The sequence below is a fragment of the Mus caroli genome, unplaced genomic scaffold (genome assembly GCF_978045245.1).
Source record: "Mus caroli unplaced genomic scaffold, Mus_caroli_1 scaffold_14, whole genome shotgun sequence".
NCBI classification, from domain to species: Eukaryota; Metazoa; Chordata; class Mammalia; order Rodentia; family Muridae; genus Mus; species Mus caroli.
In genome coordinates this window covers 27,898,274-27,925,055 of record NW_028227269.1, presented here as the reverse complement: position 1 = coordinate 27,925,055, position 26,782 = coordinate 27,898,274, and the positions used below count along the sequence as shown (strand labels likewise).

Sequence of the window (26,782 nt, the reverse complement as noted above, 5' to 3'; positions counted from 1 at the left end):
GATATGATTTCAAAGACACTGTGGAAGACAGAAGCCCTGAATTCCCCCTGATACTGAGTGTATTCTCAGAAGACAACATGAAACGAAACACAAAACAGTTAAAACCACAGATGCACACACAGCCCCACTGCTGCCATCAGTGGACACCATCCACTTTCCAGGAAATCAAAGCTCCGTGGTGGAACTTGGGCAGCAACAGCAAGAAGGCTAACAAGAAAGCCGGAGAACAGAAGCCTGCCATCCTGGCTTCGAGCACCAGTGTGGAAAGTCAGCATTCTATGCCAAAGAAGTCGGGGAAAGGGTTTGCACACAACAGCTTCACTGAGGAAAATATAGCAATAAACAGAGCAGTAGGGAAGGCCACTGATATCTAAAGTCAAAACAGATTTCCAGTACATATTCATACTTAAAAAATAAAATAAAAAGGTTTGGATTTTAAAATCAGCTCGAGTTACAGGTGTTTATAAGCAATATGGCATGGATTTCTAAAAAAATAAATAAATAAATAAATAAGAAAACAGCTTACTTAGGGAAATCATCAAATTCGATGAATGCAGGTGACAGGTGCTTCTGACCTGAATGACCCTGGGCACAGCCCATAAGAACACCATGTTTCCCAAGTCCTTATTTACAGTACGTGCCCGGGCAGGTTACTGAGGAAATACAAGACAGGATATCCCTATGTAACCCCCACGCTGTCCTTAAACTCAAGGTGGTTCCCCTGCCTCAACTTCTTATGTGCTAGAATCACAAACACCACTCCTGGCTTCCTAACATTTTTAAAAAGAGTAATAACTTTCTAAACTTTAGAGCTGACTTCAATAAGCAAGAGATGACTTCAATGATAAACTTAATATTCAAAAATAGAAACTACTTCACTAGATATGAAAAAGAAGAGGCCAAATCAGGAAGGTGAAAACATTAACAGGAATTAGTGACACTCCAAAGAAATTAGTAACTTACAGTCATAACACACTTACAACTGGAAACCAGCAAGCTGTGTGCACTGCCCCTCCAACCTGGGAAGTTATACAGGCCAGACCAAGCCAGCAAAGGCAGTCCACGTGTATCTGTCACTCTGCCCACCTCACTCCATCACTTTATGCCAATGGCATGTTTTAGAATTTCACCCACCTTCTAAAAATGAAACCATTTGGGATGGTTTTCTAGTAACTCACAAACAGAGCAGCTCTTGGTTTTACATTTACATACTCTAAGGACAGAGAGCAGTGCTGCCGGGTGGAGAGCTGCCCCTTAACTTACAGGTATTTTAAGTTCTCCAGGTCCTCAAATGCACCATTGGGAATCTTCTTGATCTGGTTGTTGTTAAGAAGCCTGTGAAAGGAAATGCCAACAGACGTGAAACAAACAGAAACGCTTCCAAATTATAGTAAGGGAAACTACATCTACGGCCTCTGAAGGGTCCAAAACTGACGAAGTACAGATGTTCCTGCGGGCAGTGATTAAATCCCAGCTCCAGGACCAGCCTGAGTTACTATGGTTACTAGATAGCTCTCTTCCACTAGGATATACACTAAAGAAGTAAATCCCCTTTCCTAGACACAGAAGCACACATCTTCAGCTCACCACCTCCTAGAGTCTCTGATCTGGCAGGACCAAGGGGCCAGTCTAACCCAATCGTGCATATACAGGATGTCAGTCTCTGGGGTTTGCCACTCTTCCACAGGGTGAGGCGCTGAGCCGAGCAAAGCCACCTCCCACTCTGCCCTGCAGGACTTGAGTGATTCCTTATCTCCTTTCCCTGGGAGAAGCTTCTAGCTGTGTCCAATGTACTTCAAAGAGCCTGGAGTCGGCTGTGGCTCCTTGTGGCCCTAGGAGATCAAATCTCTATGGCACGATTCGGTGGCTCTAAAGCCCTGTCTGCAGCCAGCCTGAGCTCAGGAGATGACAACCCTCCTCAGCCATACAGGAAGGAGGTCAGCACAGCCAGCAAAGGGAGGTGTGAAGTGAGGGAGAGTCCGACAGGAAGCCCAGCGAACACAGAACGCTGCAGTGAACACAGAGACCCTTCAGCATTCACCCAGAAGACCATGGGCTAAAGCACAGCTGGGGGCCCACAGTGTTATACGTGCTGGTCTACATACAAAGGGCAGGCAGGTCTCTACCATCCTGGCTCCCCTCACCCATGCCCACTTGTAGTGGGAATACTGGTTTCTTTAAAAACCCGTTTATGTTATGTGAATATGTTTTTGTTTTGATCCCAGGTGTGGGAATGTAGATTGTCCACAGCAGCTGACTGTGATTTGTCTCTTGCTTGGGCAGGAGCAAGATTCTGCCAGCTGAAGATAGTTTGGAATTCTGGAAGCTCTTAAAAGGGTATAAAAATGCCAGAGCCCCAAGAGGAGCAGCTGCTGCCCCACCCCCACCCCCGATGTTGCAGTTTGTCAAGTGGTTGTGATCAAAGAGACAGGAAGAAGAAACTGGCTATCCTAAAGGTAAGATCAACCCTGTCTCAAGGAATTGGATGCCTTTAACCAACAGGAAGTAGCCTAAGAAGATGGAGGTCATGCCCCCCTTCCCCTCTAACCTTCTTTCTCTCTTACTTAGTGTTGAGTTAGCAGGGATAAGGGGTGGTAGGAAAAAGAACCCAACAAAGTAGCCAAAAGTACCCAGCAACTGTGGCACTCGGGGATGGCCACAGCGCTTGCCATCTACCTACAGGTACACAGGACAACCTCCATTCTTTTCTCTCCCACTAGCTACGGACTACGAGTTCTAACTTACAGTGTGTTCAAGTTCTTCAGCCTCCTGAACGCCCCGGGTTGGATCTCTCTGATTCTGTTGAACCGAAGATCTCTGTGAAGAGATAGGACACGTATTTTAATGACAGAAAATGCACAGCTGTTCTCCTTAAACAAATGACTTCAGGATGAAAAGACATTATAAATATTACACTACACAGGACACCATTCCAGAATATTCCTATAGGAATATTCCTCTGCGTGAAGGAACAGCATTACACTTAATCTGCTTAACAGGTAAGCATGGGGAGATTAAAAATATCAAACATAAAAAAAATGCCAGGAATGAATGCCCTGCCTCCACATTCCAGCCTTGGCCAAGTCCACTGAGCAAACGTCTCTTAAAAAGTCTCAGGTAAACATACACAGGTAGATCTGTATAGATGTAAGGCGTCACACGGGCTGTGAACACAGAAACAAATCAGCGTTCACCAGCAAGAACATGGACCGGAACACAGCTGCGGGCCCACGGTGTTATTTCCATGAACTTACTGGTTGTCCCAAAGCGCAGAGTCCTCTTGACAGGAGAACTGGGAAAGAAGGCCATCCTGTGTATGGACTACAGACAGGTGTTTCCAAACAAGTAGACAAGCAGAGTTCTGCTCGTATTAAATTATTAAAACTGGTTCTTATTTTCCCTGGGGAGGGGCACATATGTAGGCTGCACACAAGGACCAGAGAGGAAAAATAACTGACTTTGGGATGGTCAAGCAGAAGACGGGTCTGAGTCCAATGGAGCTGAGCTCAGAGCAAGCGTGGGAGAGTCTGACCACTCACACAGATGTGACAGGCCCACAGTCAGGGTAGAGTCAGGGCAGAGGCCTCTGGGTGTAGCTAAGCCGTGAAAATGAGCAGACATCTGCCTCCTCAGAGGAAGCTTGTCTCTAGCTTGAGCTGAAAAGTCCATTTATAGGTTGGTTGGTGAGATGGCTCAGGGGTAAGGCACTTGCCACCAACTTGACAACAGGGACCCACCTTGTGGAGGGAAAGAAGTTCTCTTCTAACTTCCACAGGTAGAGTGGTACACAGAAAGTTGTACACACACACACACACGATAACTTTTAAAAAGACCTAAATTTACACACATGAAAGTCATTGAGTAATAAAGAAGCCCGTATCTTTAATACGTAGTCTTAGAAAATGAAAATTCTTTCCTCCAACTTTGATAGGGGTTTCTGACGTACGTTGAACTGTGTTTCCCCGGAATTCATGCATGTAAATCCTAACCTCCTCTGCACTGACAGATGTTTTCACTCAAGTGAGATTTTACTTCATAGTGTATATCCAGTGGAAGATGTGGAGCAGTCAGGGGAAAGGGTGTGTGGAAAGGAGGAAGGCAGAGGACCAACTGTTGATAAGAAATGAAACCTGGTTAGTCAGGCTTTAGCATGATCTCCAACATGGAGAAGAAGCTCTGACCTGACACAAGTGTTGGACAGACGATCCATTCCAGAAGTTGTGCCGGGATGTCACTACTTACAGTCAAGAAAGCACACCCAACTTAGGAAAACACACACACACTCCATCTTGAACTTATCAAATTCCACTTCAAAAGACAGAAGGACACACACACCATCTTGAACTTTGCTCCCTATCAAATTCCACTTCAAAAGACAGAAGGACAATGTGTATGACTCTCTTGGAAGCTAGAAAGCATCTGTGAGGGCCAAGATATTGATGCATTAAGATGAAGCCTAAGCAGGATAATGAGAAAGCTAAGACGGACATCCTCCCTGGTCTAGAGTTGGGGCCACCAATCCTCTGATTGTAGGGACAGAGGGCTGGCTCTGAGCACTTGGCCCATGGTCAGGGCTGACATGATTATGGTGTAACTTCATACCAGTGATCACATACTGAAATCTAAGTACGTTTGACAAGCAGAGTTGGATAAGATGGTATCCGAGTTGTTTTTTTTTTGTTATGTGACTGCGTCTTAGTCACCATGCATTCCTGCTAGACAAAACTGGTGCAAGTTCAGAATGTGATTTCACAAAGTGTACCCAGGCAATCAAAGACTGCCAACCACAGCCTGATGCTAAGAAGGTCAGAGGGTCCGGTCCCGTTTGCAACAAAGCAGGGTTCTTAACCAAGGAACTGAAACCGCTATGGACCAAAGTGGCATTGTAGACCTGGCAAAGGGTAGCTGAGATGAAAAGCTCACTCCACAGACCTTGCAACACACTCTATGTTGCAGAAACTGGTCCTTGAAGGCCAAGCTGAACGTTGGAGGATACCCAAGTAGAAGGACAAATATTTATCCTTATATACTTGTATATTTTTCTCTCTGATGACCACAGCAAAGGAAGATAGCTGAAATGGATATGGTCAGGGAACTGGAGCAGGCTGACAATCCAGTCTACATGTCCAAACCTCATGGAGACACTATGACAGCTTCATACATTTTCATCTTACAGAAGAAAAAGGACAAATGAGAGATGGTCCTATGGTCCAATTCTATATGCTATGGCCTTGGGATATTACAAATACCCTTTCAAGGGTGAGCAAAGTTCAAGGGCATGCAGGCTCATGACAGGGCTACATGAATGAATGTTCATTTAGGGAGCCATAGGGAAGGCTGTCCTTTTCAAGGTTTCTGCAGTGCCCCCCACCCCAGTAAGCAGGAAGGTAATGGTGGAGGTAGCATCTGGGGACTTTCAGAAGCAAATTCTGGGTTACACCCGAGAGCATAATGTGGGAACTGTGGGGCAAGGCAGAAGTGTGTGTTTTTAGCAAACTCTCCAGGGAAAGCAAGATGAAACTCAAAAAACAATGCCCTTCAGTCTGCTAGGAAGGTCACAGCACGCATATGTATTTTTACATGTGTACACATGCCTGATATGGAAATGACACTCACATATGTATAATCATTTGTGTGTGCAAGCAGCAGCTGCTGCATCTCTTTCTTCTCCAGCCTTTAGTCCACTTATCACTGCTGTGAAGTTTAAATGTGAATAGATCAACCCTTCATTTGTTTTTACAGAAACATCTGCACAGGCCTCAAGAGACAGACCAGAGAACTGTAGTGTGGGGTCCTCGCCCCTCTTCATCATAGATTTAACACAACTCAGATGACATTGGAAGTCTCTTTTTTTTAAACTCATTTTTAAAATCATAATAGTTTGATTTTAAAATCATAATAGTTCCACCAAAACCTCTAAACAACATGGAAAGATAGAAGGAAAAAAAAAGAAAGTGGGTTAGTCAAAGTATCTTTCTGGCTCTCTTCTCTATTGGTCCAGGAACGGGGGGAAGGGGAAAGGGGCAGGAGTGGGGAGGGGAAGCAGGAGTGGGGAAAGTGAGCTGCTGTCCACAGAGACAGTGATTCCCACCCACTTGCTAATGCTCAGACCATCTGGAGCCCACCATCATGAATGTTTCAAACTTCCCCCATGAAGTTGGCATGAAGCAGGAATGGAGGTGGATTCTAGAAAGTTCTGGAAAGGCCATAACCAGAATAATTACCTAAAAGCATCTTTGAAAGTGAACCTCTGAGTGCTCTGTTGCTGCTAGGACCCAAACCCCAGAAGCGTCCATACAAAAGCTCTTCGTGATGAACATCAGCTTCTTCCTAAACCCTGGACACTAGATCATAAATACCATTAGAAGTGAGACCAGGGAACATGCCACAAAGGGCACAGACCCAAGTGACTAGCCCCACAAACACTGATCTTGAGTATCAACTGTACTTGTGTATCCCACAGAACTCAGGGATGGCAGTGAAGGCACAAACCAGGTGTCAATGTGTTAAGTAGGCCTGACATTTGGGTGGCCCTAGAATGCATAGGCAGTCACTCAGAGGCTCCCTACACAGTAATTTTTAGGGCAAGATCATGGTTTTTCACACAGTTCTTATCTGGCTATAATGGTAACCAAGGTTCTATTCTAAAGACCTAGCCCTGGGATATTAGGTTAAGGAAATAAAAACTGGGCCGGGGGAGGGGGGGGGGGGAAGGAGGGGAGCATTGGGACCAGGCCAGAGGAAGCTCTCTTACATGGCAAGTAAGAACTCAGAAACTAGAAACTGCCAAATCCTGTAATTTTGTACACGGTGGAAGGAGAAACCCAATGGGTGGGAATCATGCTTGACTGAGCACAGACTAGTGCAAGGGAAGGTTCAGGAAGACTTAGCTACTGGCTCCTTTCAGACTCTTCCTCTCTCAATGGCACTGTCTTAGTCAGGGTTTCTATTCCTGCACAAAACACCATGACCAAGAAACAAGTTGGGGAGGAGATGGTTTATTCAGCTTACACTTCTGTACTGCTGCTCATCACCAAAGGAAGTCAGGACAGAAACTCTCACAGGGCAGGAACTTGGAGGCAGGAGCTGATGCAGAGGCCATGGAGGGCTGCTGTTTACTGGACTGGTTCCCCTGGCTTCTTGCTCAGCTTGCTTTCTTGTTTTTTGTTTTTTGTTTTTTTTAATTTTTTTTAATTAGGTATTTTCTTCATTTACATTTCAAATGCTATCCCAAAAGTCCCCCAGACCCTCCCCTGCCCCAACTCCCCTACCTACCCACTCCCATTTCTTGGCCCTGGCGTTCCCCTGGACTGAGGCATATAAAGTTTGCAAGACCAAGGGGCCTCTCTTCCCAATGATGGCCGACTAGGCCATCTTCTGCTACATATGCAGCTAGAGACACGAGCTCCGGGGGTACTGGTTAGTTCATATTGTTCCTCCTATAGGGTTGCAGACCCCTTTAGCTCCTTGGGAACTTTCTCTAGCTCCTCCATTGGGGGCCCTGTGTTCCATCCAATAGCTGACTATGAGCATCCACTTCTGTGTTTGCTAGGCCCTGGCATAGCCTCACAAGAGACAGCTATATCAGGGTCCTTTCAGCAAAATCTTGCTGGTGTATGCAATGGTGTCAGTGTTTGGAGGCTGATTATGGGATGGATCCCCGGGTATGGCAGTCTCTAGACGGTCCATCCTTTCATCTCAGCTCCAAACTTTGTCTCTGTAACTCCTTCCATGTGTGTTTTGTTCCCTATTCTAAGAAGGGGCAAAGTGTCCACACTTTGGTCTTCATTCTTCTTGAGTTTCATGTGTTTTGCAAAGTGTATCTTGGGTATTCTAAGTTTCTGGGCTAATATTCACTTATCAGTGAGTACATATCATGTGAGTTCTTTTGTGATTGGCTTACCTCACTCAGGATGATGCCCTCCAGGTCCATCCATTTGCCTAGGAATTTCATAAATTCATTCTTTTTAATAGCTGAGTAGTACTCCATTGTGTAAATGTATCACATTTTCTGTATCCATTCCTCTGTTGAGGGACATCTGGGTTCTTTCCAGCTTCTGGCTATTATAAATAAGGCTGCTATGAACATAGTGGAGCATGTGTCCTTCTTACCAGTTGGAACATCTTCTGGATATATGCCCAGGAGAGGTATTGTGGGATCCTCCAGTAGTACTATGTCCAATTTTCTGAGGAACCGCCAGACTGATTTCAGAGTGGTTGTACAAGCTTGCAATCCCACCAACAATGGAGGAGTGTTCCTCTTTCTCCACATCCTCGCCAGCATCTGCTGTCACCTGAATTTTTCATCTTAGCCATTCTGACTGGTGTGAGGTGGAATCTCAGGGTTGTTTTGATTTGCATTTCCCTGATGATTAAGGATGTTGAACATTTTTTCAGGTGCTTCTCAGCCATTCGGTATTCCTCAGGTGAGAATTCTTTGTTCAGCTCTGAGCCCCATTTTTAATGGGGTTATTTGATTTTCTGGAGTCCACCTTCTTGAGTTCTTTATATATATTGGATATTAGTCCCCTATCTGATTTAGGATAGGTCAAGATCTTTTCCCAATCTGTTGGTGGCCTTTTTGTCTTATTGACGGTGTCTTTTGCCTTACAGATCAGCTTGCTTTCTTACAGAACCCAGGACCACCAGCCCAGAGATGGTCCCACCCACAATGGGCCCTCCCAGCCTTGATCACTAATTGAGAAAATACCTTACAGATGGATCTCATGGAGGCATTTCCAAAAAGGAGGCTCCTTTCTCTATGATAATTCCAGCTTATGTCAAGTTGACACACAAAACCAGCCAGTCTAAGCACCCTTTCCCCTCTTCCCCAAGTGACATCACCGACCTCTGAACTGGGACAACCCTCTAAATGCAAAGAGACCTCAATGAGGGTCAAAAATGAAATGCCAAACCTCCCACTCCAGCACAGCATCAGAACCCAGGGAGAATCAGGTTTTGAATTTAAAATGTTTGCAAAGAGTTTCATAAAGATGTGCCTTGCTTTTAATGTTTGCTTATTTTCCTCATTGTTCCAAAATCTCAATGGAAACACAAAACCTACCAGAATAGCAAAACCTACTGCTTGAAAAGAGGTGATCTAGTTCATGATTATATTAAATATCAAAACTGTAGTAATGCATGAGGCCAGCAAGACGGCTCAGGGGGTAAAGGTGCTTGCTGCCAAGCTTTGCATGCGATCCAACCTGACAACCTAAGTTGATTCCCCAGCATCGTGTGAGAGAAGGAGAGAACCAACCGGAAAGTTGTCCTCTGGCTTCTACAAGCGTACTATGGTATACAGGCACACATGTAAAATGCACACATACAAAATAAATAAGTGTAATATAAATTTGTTAGAATATAATTTATTACCAAACTATCAAATAATAAAAATAAGATGAAGATTTTTGTTTGGTTGTTGTCTTGGGATCTGGGGCTGTAAGTACATGAGTAGTACATACATATATGCAAGGGCACATGTATGCACATGTGTGGAGGCTGGAGTTACAGGGAAATACATGACCACATCCAGCTCAGGTGCCAGTGATCTGAACTCAGGTCTTCATCCTTGGACAGCAAGTCCACTTTCTCGCTAAGCCATCTTCACAGTCGGAAATCCAAGTTTAAATCTGTCTCAGGTACAGCCCAGCTAGCTCAGTCGGTAGAGCATGTGACTCCTTAAATCTGTCTCAGAATCTCCTTTGGCAATAACTTAGGACACATACCCCACTCAGTGATTTGTGCCTTAACCAGAAGAAACTATAAGCAAAATGTCATATTTAAGGATGGCATACAAAGTTCATTTATTGTAATCTTCGATAACACCACTTCTTTTTTTTTTTTTTTTTTTTTTTTTTTTTTTTTTTTTTGGTTTTTCGAGACAGGGTTTCTCTTTATAGCTCTGGCTGTCCTGGAGCTCACTTTGTAGACCAGGCTGGCCTCGAACTCAGAAATCCGCCTGCCTCTGCCTCCCGAGTGCTGGGATTAAAGGCGTGCGCCACCACGCCCGGTGATAACACCACTTCTAAAGTAATGTTTTTCCCCATTAAAAAGTACCACATGCCAGGCGGTGGTGGTGCACGCCTTTACTCCCAGCGCTTGGGAGGCAGAGGCAGGTGGATTTCTGAGTTTGAGGTCAGCCTGGTCTACAAAATGAGTTCCAGGACAGCCAGGGATATATCATTTTTAAATTTAAATATGAAGAATGATTTGGTCAACAAATTAAAAATAATAAGTATCTTCTGTTTGGTCTGAGAATCAAAACCACTTTGCTCACTGATGAAGAACATAACCCTTTCAGTGCCTCAACGCACATAGAGCTACTTTTCAGGTAGGAAGACCATACAGCCTGCGCCTCACTGTGGGCTGTGATTTGTAGTACTTTGTATTTAGTACTTGTTTCTACTAGTAAGCCTACAAATAGTCCAGAGGTAAAGCACACTGGACTTTTAAGGTTAATTTCGGCATCTTTACATGCTATAGAGAACTTCTGAGATCACTGGTACTACAGTGTCAAAAGCTGCTGAGTACAAGGGCAGCTGACCTTGTTTTTCTGCTCTGGATGCACAGAGAGTGTAGGTGTGGTGTGCCCTAGACTTGAAGACATTGTTGACTTGACACACATTTCTCCAGGAGTGTAGGCTCACACCACTCATCAAAAGGAGCTAATGTCTCCTCTCCTGAGGAGGGGACATATTTTAAATACATTCTTGTTTTGAAAATCATAATTATTACAGGGCAGGTCCAAGTCCTTTCTCCTAGCAGGACCCTGACTGAGTATTCCCTCACCAGCCCCAGACAGACCAGTCCCTCATCATGAAATGCTGAACAGCTACTGAGTGACAGCTGAAAACACCCTAAAACTAGACTATATATTCTTTTTAGCAATGTTTGGTGGTACTAAAGGAATTTCTGTGCTTATGAACGAATACCTACCTATTAATGAAAATGATGCTACTAACTGGTGCTCTGATATTTAAAGACAGCATCACTCCCCAGAGGGGAATGAAAACATAAATTAGCTCGTTTCCTGTCTGTTAGGATGTCTTTTGGCACAGTCTCCCACAGCACACTTATTTTCGGAATGACTGAAGCTGAATACCGTAGTCCCATACACAGCCCACCGGGGAGATGACAGCAACACTTGCAAGCAGGTCATTGTTTGTAGGAGTCAGAGAGGACACAGAAAACAGAGGCCTGGGAAGAAGACTGTTATCAGACTGCTGCTGAGAGGAGGAGCCATAGGGGTGAGGGATGATTGCATAGTGGAAGAAGGAAAGCAAAGAGGGATGCTGATGGAAAGCTGTGTGCTGAGGCAACTGTGACACCCCTTTCTCTCTTCAACTCCTGGGGACTGCTGAGCCCTGCTGAGGATGGAGGCCCATAGCTTGAGATGTTAGTAGTAAAAGAGGCTGGAGGGAATCAATGCATTGCCTTTTACAAAAGCCACCAAACCCATGTCTACAGCTGAAAGGGAATTCCTGTGGTATAAATTAGCAAACTGTTTGCCCAGCATTGGAATGACACTTGTGGAAACTGAGCAGAGATGGGACGGGCAGGGCAGGGCAGGCTCGGTATGTGCTGGGGAAACATACAAGTTCAGAAGGAGAATTTAGAGTCCGAGGGAAAGTGTGCGCTGAACCGCATGAATGCTGGTGGAGAAGGTGGGCACACACTCGGCAGGTTCCACCCAGCAGTTTCCTGGAAGTCTGCTGCTGCCAGCTGCCTACCTGTCCTGAGGGATGCGCTTAAGCTTAATGACCATGGCCATTTACAACCTCTCCACTATGGCTCTATGTGTATACATGCTTGCTTGTGTATGTGTGTGTGTTTGGAGGGTACACATGGGGAAAGGTAAGAGGACAACTTTGTGGTAAAGTAGGTTCTCTCCTTCTATCTTTACTTGGGTTCTAGAAATCAAACTTGGCTCTCGTAGACTATCTCTCCTGGCATCGTTGAATCTGTAGCTGTCAGGATTCTTCCTAAACTCATTACATTATGCTTGAGAATGCTACTGGGGCATTTTCTGATTGAAATGGTTCATCTTCAATGATCTGTGGAGGCGTGGCACAGGGAGCACACAGAGTTCACAAGTATTCTCATCCCGCAGGTCCCCACCAGCAAAGTACAGCAAGTACAGCAGTCTCTTCAAGTACAGGATTCGTGGCCTCAGCCTGAATGCTGAACTGTCTTGCTTCAATACTATGGGTTGAAATCATACATTTTGCTGAGACTTACAACATCTTATCCTAGCTTGCTTAAGTACATCTTCTACTCAGAAGTTAAGAGCTCTTTCAGACACAGACTGCCATGCACAGGGGCCCAAGTAAGGAAGAGGCTATGTGACCTATACCTTCCACATCTCCAGAGTCCTCCTCTCTTAGAGGACTTGGAGGCAGAGAACTCAACAGGTGTCCCGGTGACCATCCTGTCTAGGCAAGAACAGTTTACTCTTCAGCATCTCACCTTGAACATGGGAACACATTCTCGAGTTCCATTTTGCCTTGAACATGGGAGTACATTCTACTCAACACCAGGGTGTTTAGCACAAAATCCTTTCGAATGGTTTAAGGAGGAGAATGTTTGACACTGTGTGGTGCTTTGAATACGCTTGCACCAGGGAGTGGCACTATCAGGAGGTGTGGCCTTGTTGGAGGAAGTGTGTCATTGTGGGGGTAGGCTTTGAGAACTTCTACTAACCACGTGGAAGTCAGTCTTCTGTTTGCCTTTGGAACAAGCTGTTGCAGCTTCTACTGCACCATGCCTGCCTGGAAGCTGCCATGCTCCTGCCTTGATGATGAGGGCCAGCCCCAATTAAATGTTGTCCTTTATAAGAGTCGTCTTGGTCATGGTCTCTTCCCAGGAATGGAAACCCTAACTAAAACACATTGTGACTGACAATCCCCTACCTCTGCCCCCACCCCCACCCCCAAGGGACATCCTTTCCTATTAGCTCAGCATGTGACTTTGAGGGTGGCATCTCAGATGCCCTGTCTAGCTACAGGAAGGTGTAACTAGACTTCACATCTACTTCACCTCCTGCACCATCTGTCCCTCCAGCTCCAGCTCCACCCTCCACCCTCTAATCTGACTGCACTTCCTATCTTGTGAAGAGTGTTCCTCTAACAACTGGTGGGACCCTCGGGCCTAATGAAGTCAGAATCACTGGTGGAATCACCCCGTTCAATGACTGCCACAAGTGTTGCTAAGAAGGTAAAGCAGCAAGGCCTTCCTACCTCCCTCTTAGTCTCCCCAACACACATAGGTCTCCCTCATCCAGCAATCAAACACAACTCCTGGTTCCAGGGCCTGGCACTGGCTGTCTTGGTCCAGAAGCATTCTTCACTATGCACCAAGTGAACTCCTTATAGCTGTATTAGTTTTGGAAAAGCTGGGTGCAGTCTCAAAAGCTGTGACAAGAGCCATGTTAGGCCCAGTGTAATGGTGCATGCATTTAATGCCTGCACTGTGGAGGCAGAAGTGGGATGATATCTGTAAGTTGGTAGCCATCTTAACTTACACAGTGAAGTCCAGACCAGCTAGGGCTACGTAGCAAAACTCTATCTCAAATAATAAAAGAAAAGGAAAGAAAGAAAAAGAAAAATCCTGTCAGGGTCCTGGATGAATCCCACTGTGACTTGACATACACTTCTGGGGTTCTGTGGCTCTGTAGCAGAGAGAAGCCCAAGTGTGCAATCTTGCCTCAGCTTAGCAGAACTTCCATGTGTGCAAGCACTGTGCTGAAGCCCTGCTGACATGCTCAGGCATATTGACATGGTAAGGTCATGCAGCTCGGCTCTAAGAGAAGAGCTCCGTGATGTGCCTTCAAGAGTGAGCTTACAAAACACACAACTGGGCTAATGGGAGAGCTGGGCTGGCAAGTGTTTGCTACCAAGCCAGCCAACCTAAGTTCATCCCCAAAGCAACACACATGTATGCACACACAGGCAGTGATACATGTACTTATACAGTAAATAAAATAAAGAAACAAACAATAAAATAGATCTTGTTCTTAGAACAAAAATCCAAACACTAAACATCCAGCAACATTTTTAAAGGCTTAAAATCTGGACACCCCCCCCAAGTATGAAAGGAGCTGGTGGACCGAACCCTGCTTATATGAGCTGCTTGTTTTAGGTTTGGGGTCTTGGTGATGGTTTTTAACAGCCAACATTTTCAAAATTGCACTGTCAGTGCTTTAGAAAACAACTTTAAACTATGAGCCATTCACTTTCAATTAGTCCAGCACCCACTATTCCCAGGCAAGGGTTTGCATCCAAACCTTCGACTCCAGGTTATCGGAACCCTTGAGTCCAGCTAGGCTTCCATCATGTCCTAGCAAGTCTTTCGGGGAACAAGTTAAGGGAGAACTGTGGAAAACACAGCCCCCCAGGCACCCCAAGTCACTCCTGAACATTAAACAGATAAATCCAATTAAGGTGGGTTTTTTTTTCTTATTTGATGGTAAACCATAAGAAAATGTATTTAAAACAATATTTAGCCTACATAGAATTTTTACCATTTATTAAAGACAAAAGTAAAACTGCATACTAATGAGCCAAGTATGTTTCTTTGTTTCATTACCTATTATACAGTTATACAGAGGCATTTATATTGTGTGCACAGAGTCCTCTGAACATAACCCTGATACATAACACTACAAGCCTCCTTTCTCCTCTCCCTGCTACAGTAGTCCCTTTTGTCATGTTAAATAGTTTACTTCAATTTTTATGTCACCTCTACACATTATTTTTTGTATCTATAAAGTCCAGGGCCCACAAATGGGAGAAACATGCATTATTTGTCTTCCTGGGGCTGACTTCATTTACTCAATATGACTAACTCCTGCTGCATCCATTTTTCTGCAAAGGACAGAACTTCATTCCTTATGGCTGAAAAGTTTTTTGAAGATGCATTGTTAAGTAACCCCAGCTGCATTAGCCAAGTCTTTCAAACATTAAGTTGGCAAATACAAGTCACCAAAGACACTTCTACTTTAACAGCAGGCTTCTCTGCCTTGTAGATAACACACCACACATCCGGGTCTCTCCAGATTCTGTCTCCTGGCAGTGTTGCCAGATTTCTACAGTGGAGCAAACAAGAGCGAGCCCCACACCCACAGAGGGGCACCTCTACACCAGATAGGATACCTGGGTATGGCAAGGGAAGACTCTGTGTCATATACAGCAGGGAAACAAAGGTTTTGTGTCCTTTGTCAAAATTCTAGGGAAATAAATTGTGTCCATGTGCACAAAGCAACCGTCTGCCAGTTTACCCCCAAGAAGATTATAGAAGGGACATGGGGACTCCGTGCCTGAGAATAACCAGTACCCTGACCAACAACTGAGACTACTCCTAGGGCTGCTGAAGCTCCTACAAAGCCTGGGGATGGAAATGACCCAGGAACCCTCATCAGAACCCTGCCCCAGCCAGAACAATGAACCTTGTCCTGGGAACAAGGGGGGCACACCCAGCCTTCTAGTCTGGGAAGAATGGCCCTTCTCAAGTTATCTTCCCATCTCTGCTGTGTGTAAACTCAGTAGCTAATATTTGCTTTGGATTCCCTGTCCTGCTGAGAACTTCCAAGGCGTGGACTGTTTAAAGAAAGGCTCATCCTCTGTCTCTACATGGTTCCAATCAGAAGCTCAGTGGGAGGAAAATGTGTCTTGCTTTCTGCCAGAGGATAAGGCTCATGGAGCTAGGGTGATGGAAGAGTTCCTCACCTTCCTCTCAGCTGCATGGACCTCATCTCTGACCTGCCAGTCCACTGGAGGACTCCATCACTAAGCTCCAGTGATCTTTGCCCTTGCCTAACCACCCCATCCCTCCCATCTCTCTTCTGTCCTGACGATAGACCAGTTACATTAGGAGGCAATGTCAATCGTATCCACACACATGCTTGTTTATCCATCTCATTGTCCTAGGACATCCAGTACTCAGCTCTAATCAGTAGTACAAGGCATGGTACTGCTCACCAGGAGGTGAAACCCAAGCTCCTTCCCAAAGTAACATAAGCCATGAGCTAAGGAAGGGCACAGTCAGGTATGAGGATCAGACATGACTTTGGCATCATGAAAAAAGGGGGGGGGGGCGCTGTCTGTTCAACAGTCAACACTGACAGAACCACCCTGAAGAGAGGAGTCTCCACACCAGCGCTGAGAGAACAGTGTCGGGAGAGCATGGGCAATGGAGAAGCACTGAGATCTCTGATTTCCAGCTGGGGAGCCCAGAATAAAGTGACAGTCATGTATCTGGGCGTCAGGACAGAGAGTGGGGCTCTAGAGACACCTTTCCACACTTTGACAGCAGAGATTGGTCCTGTCCCAGCAATAGTTCCTGGTCTGAGAAAGCTATGGCTGTGCTGTGGGAAGAGGCTTGCCAGTGCTCCTAAGTCCAAGCCTAGGTAGATGTATGTTCCTGAAAGGATGCAAGACTCAGGCTCCCACTGATCTGAGCCATTCTTCTGCGTTGCATTTGTAATATGCAACCCTGAAGGATGGGGCAGCATCACTTCTCTGCCAAGAACAGACTGTCTACCATTCTCTATGGAAGCAGTGATGTCCCAAGGCTCAATGTTCCTCTCCTATAACTAGCTCTATCTGCCTGCATCACCACAAGGGATACAGGTGGGGCAAACAATGTTATGTGATGCCAAGTGCTGTTCTGAGATCCCGTGTCTCTAGCCTGGGGCTCTCATATCCCCGACAGCATCCTTGAGGGAAACACAGACCTGCATTCACCTTGACCAGAAAATGGTTCTTCCCATAAATGAAGCACTACCACGTCAAGCTGTGTGGCAGCCACAGCTGGCCATGCTGAGCTTGAATTGACAGTACTGTTGTTGAGTTACCCATAGGAATGGCTCTGAATTAACCCCCACATCTGAAGCACCCCCAAAGCTTACATTTTGAACATTTGTTCCTAGGATGGTGGCATTATTTTGGGAAGATCTGGAACTTTTAGGGGTTGAAGTCTGACTGGAAGAAATAGGTTACAAAAGGCAAGGGCTTAGAGCCCACCCCTGTTTCCAAAGCCTTTGCTGTTTCACAGTCCATGTGACATGAGGAACCTCTACAATACGGCCCTGCTGTTATGCCCTCCTTGCAATGACGGACTGAACCTCTCTGAGTCCGTGAGCCAGGTCTTCCCTGCCAGAATGGACTGTATCCCCTGAAACCATGATTTCTGCCCTTTTTGGAATGACGGACTATATTTTCTGACACCATGATCTGGAGATCCCTGCTCTCTGAGACTGTGAGTCAAAATAAACCTGTCCTCTCTTATGACTGTCACACAATTTTGTAGAAATAACACAAAAGTAACCAATAAAGCTCCAGACTGATATGTATGCAGCCCAGATGAAAAATATGCAAAGCTGGGGAGACGGGTCAATTGGTAAAGCAAGTGTACAGACCCCAAGTTCTATCCAGAGAACCATGTAAAAAGTCAAGGACAATGGGTACATTTGTAGTGTACTTGGCAAGGTTCCAGACTCAGAAGAGACCCTGCCTTAAATAATAAGTGAAAGGCACCTGAGGACCGGCGTCCAAGGTTATCTTCCGACCTGCACTGAAACGCACATGATGTGTGCACCTACACACAAAAACATGCATACATACAGGTTCAAAAATAAAAATATATAGTGATTTTATGTATTGTGTGAAAATGAAACGCATTAATGATATAGCCTAACTAAAATAATGAGAGAGAGAGAGAGAGAGAGAGAGAGAGAGAGAGAGAGAGAGAGAGAGAGGGAGAGAGAGAGAGAGAGAGAGGAAAGAGAGAGAGAGCACTTGTCATATTGGTTGTACACAATGACTAACAAAGTCACAAGGTGATTTCCTGACAGGCCGTAGACTGATTAACATCCTTGTTTGTGACTCTCTTGTGATCATTAGGGCAGTACGGAGCACACACACAAAGGGCTGGCCACATGGGTGCTGAGGGTAAAGTCTGACTGAGTATCCCAGCAGGCAGCACAGAAAGGGAGGCTGCTCAGGTACAAAAATCAGCAGATCCAGAACAACACTGAACCAACTGTTTAGGGGAAATCGAGGTAGCATGGGAACTGCTGTTGAGTTCTGCTGCTGAGATGGAGGTAACGGGAACTTTTTACAACAATCAAAGATATCACTCACTCAGCGGCTGGGCGGGTCACTAGCTAGCTCTGCTAGCTTTCCTGACATCCCCATGGCCCAGGGCACAACTTTAACGCACAGCACAAGAGCAGCTAGTGAATTTCACCTCACTTCTCTTACCTCATGGTTCCAGCCTCCAGAGGCCTTTACGGACCCTGCTCAGCATTCAGGTATCCACAGATCCTTTGGCATATTTTCCCAACCATAAAATTTTCCCCTTTATCAGAGTTACTAAAATTAAAAGTGCCATAGATCCCCTATAACAAATGACACGCTGAGAAGCACAAAGCTGGGTCCTGGCCTGTGTCTCCGCTGGTTCCCTGTTGACACACTAACTATGCACATGGGCTCTTATGAAGACCCCACTTGTACAGATGGGTTCTCACAAGTCTTGCTCACCATCATCCAAAGGACCCAAAACAGGATTGTACTTGCAAATAAGGACACTGGCCAGGGATGACTGCACAAAGCCAAGAGGTAAGCCTCTGAGGTCAAAGCAGCCACACATCCTGGGTACTGCAACAACCTCTACAACAGACTCTACCTACCTTCTAAACACAAAACTCCTAAGAAACCACTTTGCCCTCTAGCGATGTTAGTTACCCCAAATGCCCAAAATGGATCTGCAGACATCTTGTCTCCACAAACATAACTCTGTGAGACTTTATACCAAATGTCATACTTAGAAAGCCACACACACACCATTCATAAATGAATGCAAAGCTCAGAGGGGCTAAACATTCTCCCTGTGCCCATAGGAAACAGCCATGCCTGCAATGAGCAGAGGCTCAGCACTTGCATGCGTGCACACAGTAACATGGCGGCCAGAAAAGTCACCCCAGTGTCTGCTTTGTTCTTCACAGATGGTTTTCCCATATAAACTCTGATACAGGGTATTTGGGGGGGGGGGGGTCGCAGGGGGGATGACAATCTAAGTCTCCAGAGAGTTTGAAGAATGTAATTTGACTTTTTATCATAGAGCAGAGAGACCTCCCTCAAGTTCTCTGACCAAGTCCAAAGCTCAGGGTGATGAGTTGCTACCTACTCTACTACTCTACCACACTGTACTAGGTGGTTGTAGAGGAGAATATATTTGGGAGTACCTCAAAGGGACCTATTATCCAGGGCCTTAGGAGGATGGCCTCTGAGAGTTCCCTGCCCCCATGTCTGTTTGTCTGTCTCTCACTCTCTTATGTGTCTGTCTAGTTCATCACTTCCTCCTCACTTAAGAAATAAAGAAAGTGTCAGACACAAGAGCAACTTGACTTATGAAGATGGGGGTGGGAGATGGCTGAAGAAACACAACAATTGTTTCAAAGCCCGGACTGTTTCCTGGGATAGAAGCCACAGCTTTTAACAAGCCAAGAGCTCCTTCCTAAAGCACCAAACGGGGGAGTGCCAGACATGCCCATGTCCCATCCAGTCTGCTCTTCCAGGGCAATCATGTGTGAACACACAGTCAACAGCTGAGCACAGGCTTGTTCTGGGAAAGTCAGTGTGCTAGGTCAGCTCAGCTCTAACTCATCCGGATGCCGACTCCTCTAGAAAATACAGCAGGGTCTGAGCAACACACGTGACAAGATGCTATGGGCACTCGTGTGTGTTCACTTCTAGTTTCCTTACCTCTTCAAATGCTACCCATGCAAGTTCACAGACAAAGGCTGCTCTGGGAAAGGGTAATCAGGGTGCAAGAGAAAGAGGTGCCCAACAGGAGCTCTGCTCAGCTATGCTTCGCTGCTTATTGAAGAGGAAGAGGGCACGGAACCTACAAAACCCAGTAGTGAGGCTCTCCCACAACTGGTTAACTGAGCAGCTCCCCAAGAGATCTGGGTAACTAGGTGAGCAGGGCTGGATCCATGGTGATACCTGTTCAAGCCAAGGCTGCAAGCATGGAGCTCTAGAGAGCATGCATGCTACAGAGACAGCTGCAGGTCCACATGCACCCCATGGGAAGCTGGGTGGTTTTAGTTGTCCGTTTGACCCAACCTAATATCATCTGGAAAGACGTGGGACTGTACAGACCACCTGTCCTGTAGGCATCTCTGTGGGGGATTTATATAAATGGATTTGGAAAAGCCCAGACCAAAACCATGTGGCATTGCTCCCTGGGTTGAGACCGTATAAAAGAAAAGCCAAGCTGAGCCACTGACAAACACACAGGCACCCCCTTTCTCGCTGCTCCTCACTGTCCTGCTGCCTTGATCTCCCTGAAGTGATGGACTGGAACCCTGGAACTGTGAGCTAAGTCCTTTCTCCCATGTGTGTCTTTTGTCAGAATATTTTTCATAGCAACAGGAAATGAAACAAATACAGGGCCCAGGAATGCTGAACAGGGAGAAAGATCTGCTTGTGGAAGAGCTTTGGGCCATTGAGTCTCTTAGGGTCAGTGTCTCCCCACTGTGTCTGCTACCAGGTCTACGATTCACTAACCAATGAACTAACACTGGCCACACTGGATGCCAAGTTCATAAAACTCTTGTGAAATTTTTCAGTCACTTAAAAGTGGAAATGCTTAGGTGGATGAAACCAGGCTCAAATTGTCCTTAGGACCCAGAGAGTTAGGACACAGGACGCACTGCTTGCATGCTGCAGGCCTGGCCAACTGCTGGGCCCAGAAGTGTGATGCATTTCTAGCTTTTGTTTACTACAGCGAGGTTTTTCAGGCTACTTGCAAACACAGTCACTGCAAAGCCTTCTGCTACAACTCATGAATAAACAATTCAAATGCGCTAGTCCATGCATATTGTTTCCCTGGGGACAAACCCCAAACATCTCCCATGAATGCTGAAAATTGAAGTCAGTATTCTTCCTTCCTCCTGAATAATTGGCCAGAATGCTGTACTTGTAGACTTCTGTCAAGGGCATTGTATTCTCTTCCAGACACCCCGCCCCCCATTTGAGGGTCAACAGTGAAAACAACAACCCAAATCAGGAGAGAGAAGGGCTCAAGATCTTATTCTAAGCAAACAGGGAGGTAGGAAAAACCAACACCCGATAGAGCATGAAACCCATCATTTCCAAGTAAGTGTGGCGGTAAAAACATAGCCAGACAGACATCTTCCTAATCGGAACCAGCCAAGCAAACAACAGCAACAGAGGACCCATTCCTAGCAGTCACGCACTCCGAGTTCCAGCACTGGGCGAAGGGAGCCTCTGCTGAGGCTGGAGGAGGCCTGGACAAGTCTTCCTGTTATGAAAACAGGACACAGGTGCTGAGTGACTGCATCTTCTAATTCAAAGAACAGGCCTCAGTGCAGTGGTGGTGTCTTCCCCTCCTGGGACGCAGGAGTGACTCACTGTTCAGGGTATGAGATTTCAGAGGCCCCTGGTTCTCCTGTATTCTGTGGGAAGGCGGCTTTCCAGCTCTGGTCTGTGTAATGGCAAACTCAATTCTGTCCCTCCTAAACCCCAGTAGAGCCCTCCCACGATTTGCTTCTGTGGCTGGAAAATGAGACTAAGATCAATGCTTCCAGGGTCTGCGGTGGGGATTGCATCAGAGGGCTCAAGAAGATAGCAGACACCCTCAGGTGAGCAAGGATGAGGTCGACAGGGGACCTGCTACAAGCCTCAGAATTGCTCTTCAGTAAACAATGAGATCTCAGCATTAGCATAGAGGCGAATGAAGAAAACTAGACTGGCAGAAACACTCAGCTAAGAATGAGCTCGAACTCAGGCATACATAGTGTACACAAGGAAACACACCGAACTGGACATGGAGACAAACAAACAAACCCCCTGCACACCCACAGAGAAAGCATGGTGAAGGAAAAGACAAAGGCATGGGTATTACAGGTTTCCCTTTAGAAAAGACTTGAAAAAACTTGAGAAAATACTTTTAAAAAGATGCCCAGGAAAATCAAAAACAAAAACTGAGTGTGTATGCCTTGTGGATTATAGATCCAGGATTAGCAAGTTTTCTTAATTAAAGTACTTTTAAGATGGCCTTTTATCAATGGCCTTGTTCCTGTACTAAGAATGACCTTCCTTCCCTGTTCAGTCAAGCAGTAGCCGGGAATTCACCTCTTTCCAGGACTCGAGACTCCTGGTGCTGAACAGGGCAGAGGTGGCTGCCCACTGACTCCCCTCAGGAAGTCCCCCAGCTGGCAGCTCTCCAGGGTCTCACCACCCACTGCCAGGAGCACTTTCCTCTTCTCCTACGCCCCCCCCCCCCCCGCCCTCCTCTGGACTCTACTGACACAGCCTGGTCTTTGGCTCTTGCCACAGGCTGCCACTTCCTTTTTCAAAACAATTTCTTTCTTTCTTTTTTTTTAATTAGCATACTAAGTAATAGGTTTTGTTATGGTATTTTCCGTCTGTTCTTACTGGCCCTCTCCCCATGCCCTGCCCTCTGATGCTCTTATGATGCATGTACTCGGTTACCTCTCCCCCACACCTCCTTAAGATCTGTTCCTTCCCTTGATACTTCTTGGCTCAAGTTCTGAGGAGACAACATAGGTCTCCTAAGCGTGACGGTAATAGCTATCTCCATGCGATCCTCCTCGTGCATCGGATTCTAGCTAGCTTAAGTCAGCACCCAACCAGATCCAGTCACCTATGACCTAGAGGGATCAGACTCATGCAACAGACCACACAGACACTGTTAGTCAGGGGTCTTAAGAGGATGCTGTGAACACAGAGGGGAAGAGATCCAAAAGTCTGAAAGTCGGAAAACAGGCCTGCCTGCCTATAAGAGAAGCTATGTGAACCTGGGTTAAGTTCACAGGCTGTCAGCTCCTGCTCATGGGAGACCTATTTCTGCTCTATTAAAGAACTGACTGCACAAAGTCCATAAAGTTTTGGGGGCAACTCTGCCTTGCTCACAGACTACTGATTTAATCTCCGTCTCATCTAAACCCCCTAAACAGAGGCATCCAGGATATAAGACCACATATATGGGAGCTGTGATCTAACTGCAGTGACACACGAAACCCACCATCATAGACAGAGAGGCAGGCAGTGAGGTGAAGGGCCACCTTTCCTCTTACACAGTGGATATAGTAGTGTACCAAAAACATCATTATCTAAACAATTGAGCGGGTTAACCAAGGTTGCTCTGCACAGAGACCAGAACACTCTGGGTGCAGCCAAGTAGATGGATAAATCATGTTATCCCACTGGGCAGCCATCCAGGAGTCAGGCAGCCGCCTGGCTAACAGAAGGCCACTGGCCCGCATGCACCGTACCCAAGGAAGAGCTGACCCCAGGCTTCTTGACCCCGGCGGATCTTTGCTGCTTCCCTGAGGTTGGAGGAAGCAAGAGTGAAATGGAATCCACTAACACATACACCAAGTAGAAATGCTAAAGTAAGAGGTTCTGTGTACCAGAGGGACTACCTGCATCCTCGTTATTCAGGAAGAGGAAGCAGTCTGGGACTGGCACCCCATGGGCCCAGGTTAGCTGATTCTGTAGGTTTTCTTGTGGTGTCCTTGACCTCTCTGGCCTCTCTGGTCTCCAATCCTTCCTCCCCCTCTTCCACAAGAGTCCACAAGCTCCGCCTAATTATCAGCCCTGTTCTTATACCATTGTGGGAGGTAGCAAATAGGAAACATGGCTGCATCTTCTGATACCACTGGCTTGAGCCCTTCCCCTACAGCAAGTGCCTGACCACAGGGCACGCATGCACATACCAGCACCTGACACACACGGGACTCCCTTTGTCAGTCAGTAAGAAAGGGTGAGCTGATGTGGGTGGGGGCAGATGAATTGGTGGACAGATAGGAGGGTGGGTAGGCAAACGCATGAGTGGATGGATGGATGAATGAGTGGATAAGTGGCTATATATATATATATATATATATATATATATATATATATATGAGTAGATGGGTGGATGCGTGGGTAAACGAGACTGGATGAGTGGTTGGCTGAGTGGGTGGATAGCTGGGTGTATAGACAGATGGGTAGGTGGGAGGGCAGAATACAGGGGATGACCCAGACACTGATTCAAGAGGATTGTATAATGAAAAACAACAGGCTAATTCTGATCAACTTGTTGCTATGCCAATACAAACATCCCACACATTTGAGAAAGCAACAACGGCGACCATGAATCTCTTTTCATTGCTATTTTTAAAAGTTAAAAAGTGCAGCTCTTTTGGTTATAGGTCTTGAGAAACATTTGTTTCACTCCAGGAAGCAACGAGCCTAATCTTACTCCCTAAAGGCAGGCCAGTGGTGACTAGGAAGAGGAGGGCCATGGCTTTAATGACAAGGACTTCCGACACACTGCAGTCTTTGTTTTCCACTGGAGAAACACAATGCCGTCTCTCACATTATATCCGCAAGGCATGCTTCTTTCCTATGACTTGGTTGGTTTGTTTTGTTTGAGACAGGGTTAAGTGTAGCCCAGGCTGATCTCAAACCTTTGATGCAGCCAAGAATAAGCTTGAATGTCAGCTCCTACTGAGTTCTGGGATCAGAGACATGAAGCACCATAGCCACTCTATGTATCATGGCTGGGGGTTGGACTTAGGGCTTCCTACATTTGAGGTAGGTACTTCTCCAATGTGCTACATCCTCAGCCCTCCACAGTTTCTATGCGAAGAAATCTTCCTGAGTGTCAATGGTCTAATTAAAAAAGAGACTGTATTAGCCTGAGTTCAATTATTGCTAAATCAAAATCCCATCTCTCCCGACAGCCTGCTCACAGTAAGTCTGACTTTCCACTCTTGCTGTCCTTTCTTCTTAGTGAGTGACTAACATTAGGTCTGAAGTGTCTTTGAAAAAGGTAAGTTGTTTGTGAAATTTTAAAAAGTGGCTTTGGGAACGGCCCCACAGTCTCAGGGTATTTTCATGTCCCGCCCTCAAAAGGAAAAATTAGATGTTTCTTAAACATCTGTTTTGGCTTGTTAGAAAAAAAACCATGGAAGCACACATGGAAAACTATACTCAGGCAATTTCCTGTTTGCATTACAGCCCCTCTGTGTCCACTAAAGTCAACATATGAAAGAGAGGATTCAGCCCTGAAAGTTCATAGCCCACTCACCAACAGAACCATCAGCACATCCTGACCAGTATTCTCTGACAGGGCCTTCCTGAGCCAACCTTGTGAGCCTGGCTTCCATATCCAGGTCCTCACGTTTCCCACGATCCAGCCCTAACCCATCACATGAATGCTCCAGGGAGTGGGTCTCCTGCCAGACCACTACATCTTTAACACCAAGTCACCTAGCTCACACACACACACACACACACACACACACACACCTTTGTACACTGTACCTCCACACCATGTATTCTCTGTAAGAGTAGAGAAACCGAACAACTTTAAGATGGTTGTATTCTCAAGGGTCAAGATATGATCTCCCCTAAGAAACTTAAGCCTCTTACTGCTTTGCACAGAGCTGTCCTGCCCTCATCCGACACTGACTGAGGCAGAGTCCCAGGTTGTTCCCCTGAGCCCAAATACCTATGGGACTGCTGGGAGTGGCTGTACAGAGGCCGGCCTGCTGGTCTAGGAGTCCCAGCTCCAGCAGCACCTCACTTTGGGTCAAGAGTCCTTTAATCTTGTACCAGTATCTCACTTTAGGTCAGATCCTCTGAGTTAGGGACAGTGTTCCTTCCTAGAATTCAAGAAGATGGCTGTTTGCAGATTCCATCTCTGTGAAATGTTACCCCAAAGCCAATATTTGGAGTTCAGCCATCAGCTGTAGACAGGTGCAGAATAGTGGAAAATCTGAGGCGCCTGAGACATTTGTCCCAAATGAGGACGATGGACAGGTGGCCTTCTTGTGCCAGCCCTTATGGTGTCTCTTCTGAGGTCTGCTTTGGTGAGTTTCACAGCTTTGGTGGGTTTGTACTCTGTATTGTTGATTTTGCTGTTAAAACATTCCCAACTGAGCAGGATGTTGGTATGTGCCCTGGTCTCAAAACAGGCAGCTGTGATGGGCCTTGCAGACAAGACAGCGCATCAGATGGAGGCCTGTTGGTTCCATTCAGGAATGTGTTGCAGGGCTCGGAGCCACCAGTACATGGTTAATAGATGAAATGCACACAGGACACACTTTCACACTGTAACATATGCAAACTAATGTTATCTGTAGATCCTGGCAATAAGGCTGTGACAAGAGACTGCAGGAACTTCCCCCTGTATTTTATCTGTTAGTCCTCCTTATTCAGTATCTTGGACATACCTACCAGGAACACTGAGAACCAGTCATCAACAGAGCCTGGGGACCAGAGGACACAAGATCAGGCTTTTTAAATGTAGGTTCTCACCTCTGACCTGCCCAGAAACAGCCATAGAACAGGACCTATCAGAATTCGGAATAAAGACAGCTGTCCAAAGAATTCTGAGAGCCTAGGTATGATGATGTGTGTCTGTAACCTGACACTCAGAAGTCTGAGGCAGGAGGACTGCTGAGAATGCAAGCTACTCTGAGTCACGTGTTGAGTTCCAGGCCCTCCAGGACTATACAGAAATAATCCATCTTAAAAACAAAGTCAAGAGTTTAATGAGAGATGCAAACCCTCAATTGCTCTAAAAGTTCTCTGAATATCAAAGCACCAGGAAAGAAAGCCAACCATGGTAATAAAAATGTAGTCACCCCACAAAAACGCAGGTTCCAACTCAGTCTCATTACCAGTTCTGGGACTGTCCCCTCTGCACCTTACTGTCACCCTGTCATAGGCTTGCCTCGATG

At 46.1% G+C, this 26,782-nt stretch overlaps 1 protein-coding gene across 2 annotated transcripts in view; it reads right to left on the bottom strand.

Annotated features, from left to right (window-relative positions):
• Pxdn (peroxidasin) overlaps positions 1–26,782 on the bottom strand; it is a 77,679-nt gene that overhangs the window by 40,195 nt on the left and 10,702 nt on the right. For both annotated transcript variants that reach the window (XM_021178873.3, XM_029484621.2), the window contains exons 2-3: positions 2,746–2,817; positions 1,264–1,335 (exon numbers count right to left, since the gene is read on the bottom strand). In XM_021178873.3, coding sequence (XP_021034532.1) covers positions 1,264–1,335; positions 2,746–2,817 — 144 coding nt within the window. The remainder of the gene's footprint in view (positions 1–1,263; positions 1,336–2,745; positions 2,818–26,782) is intronic.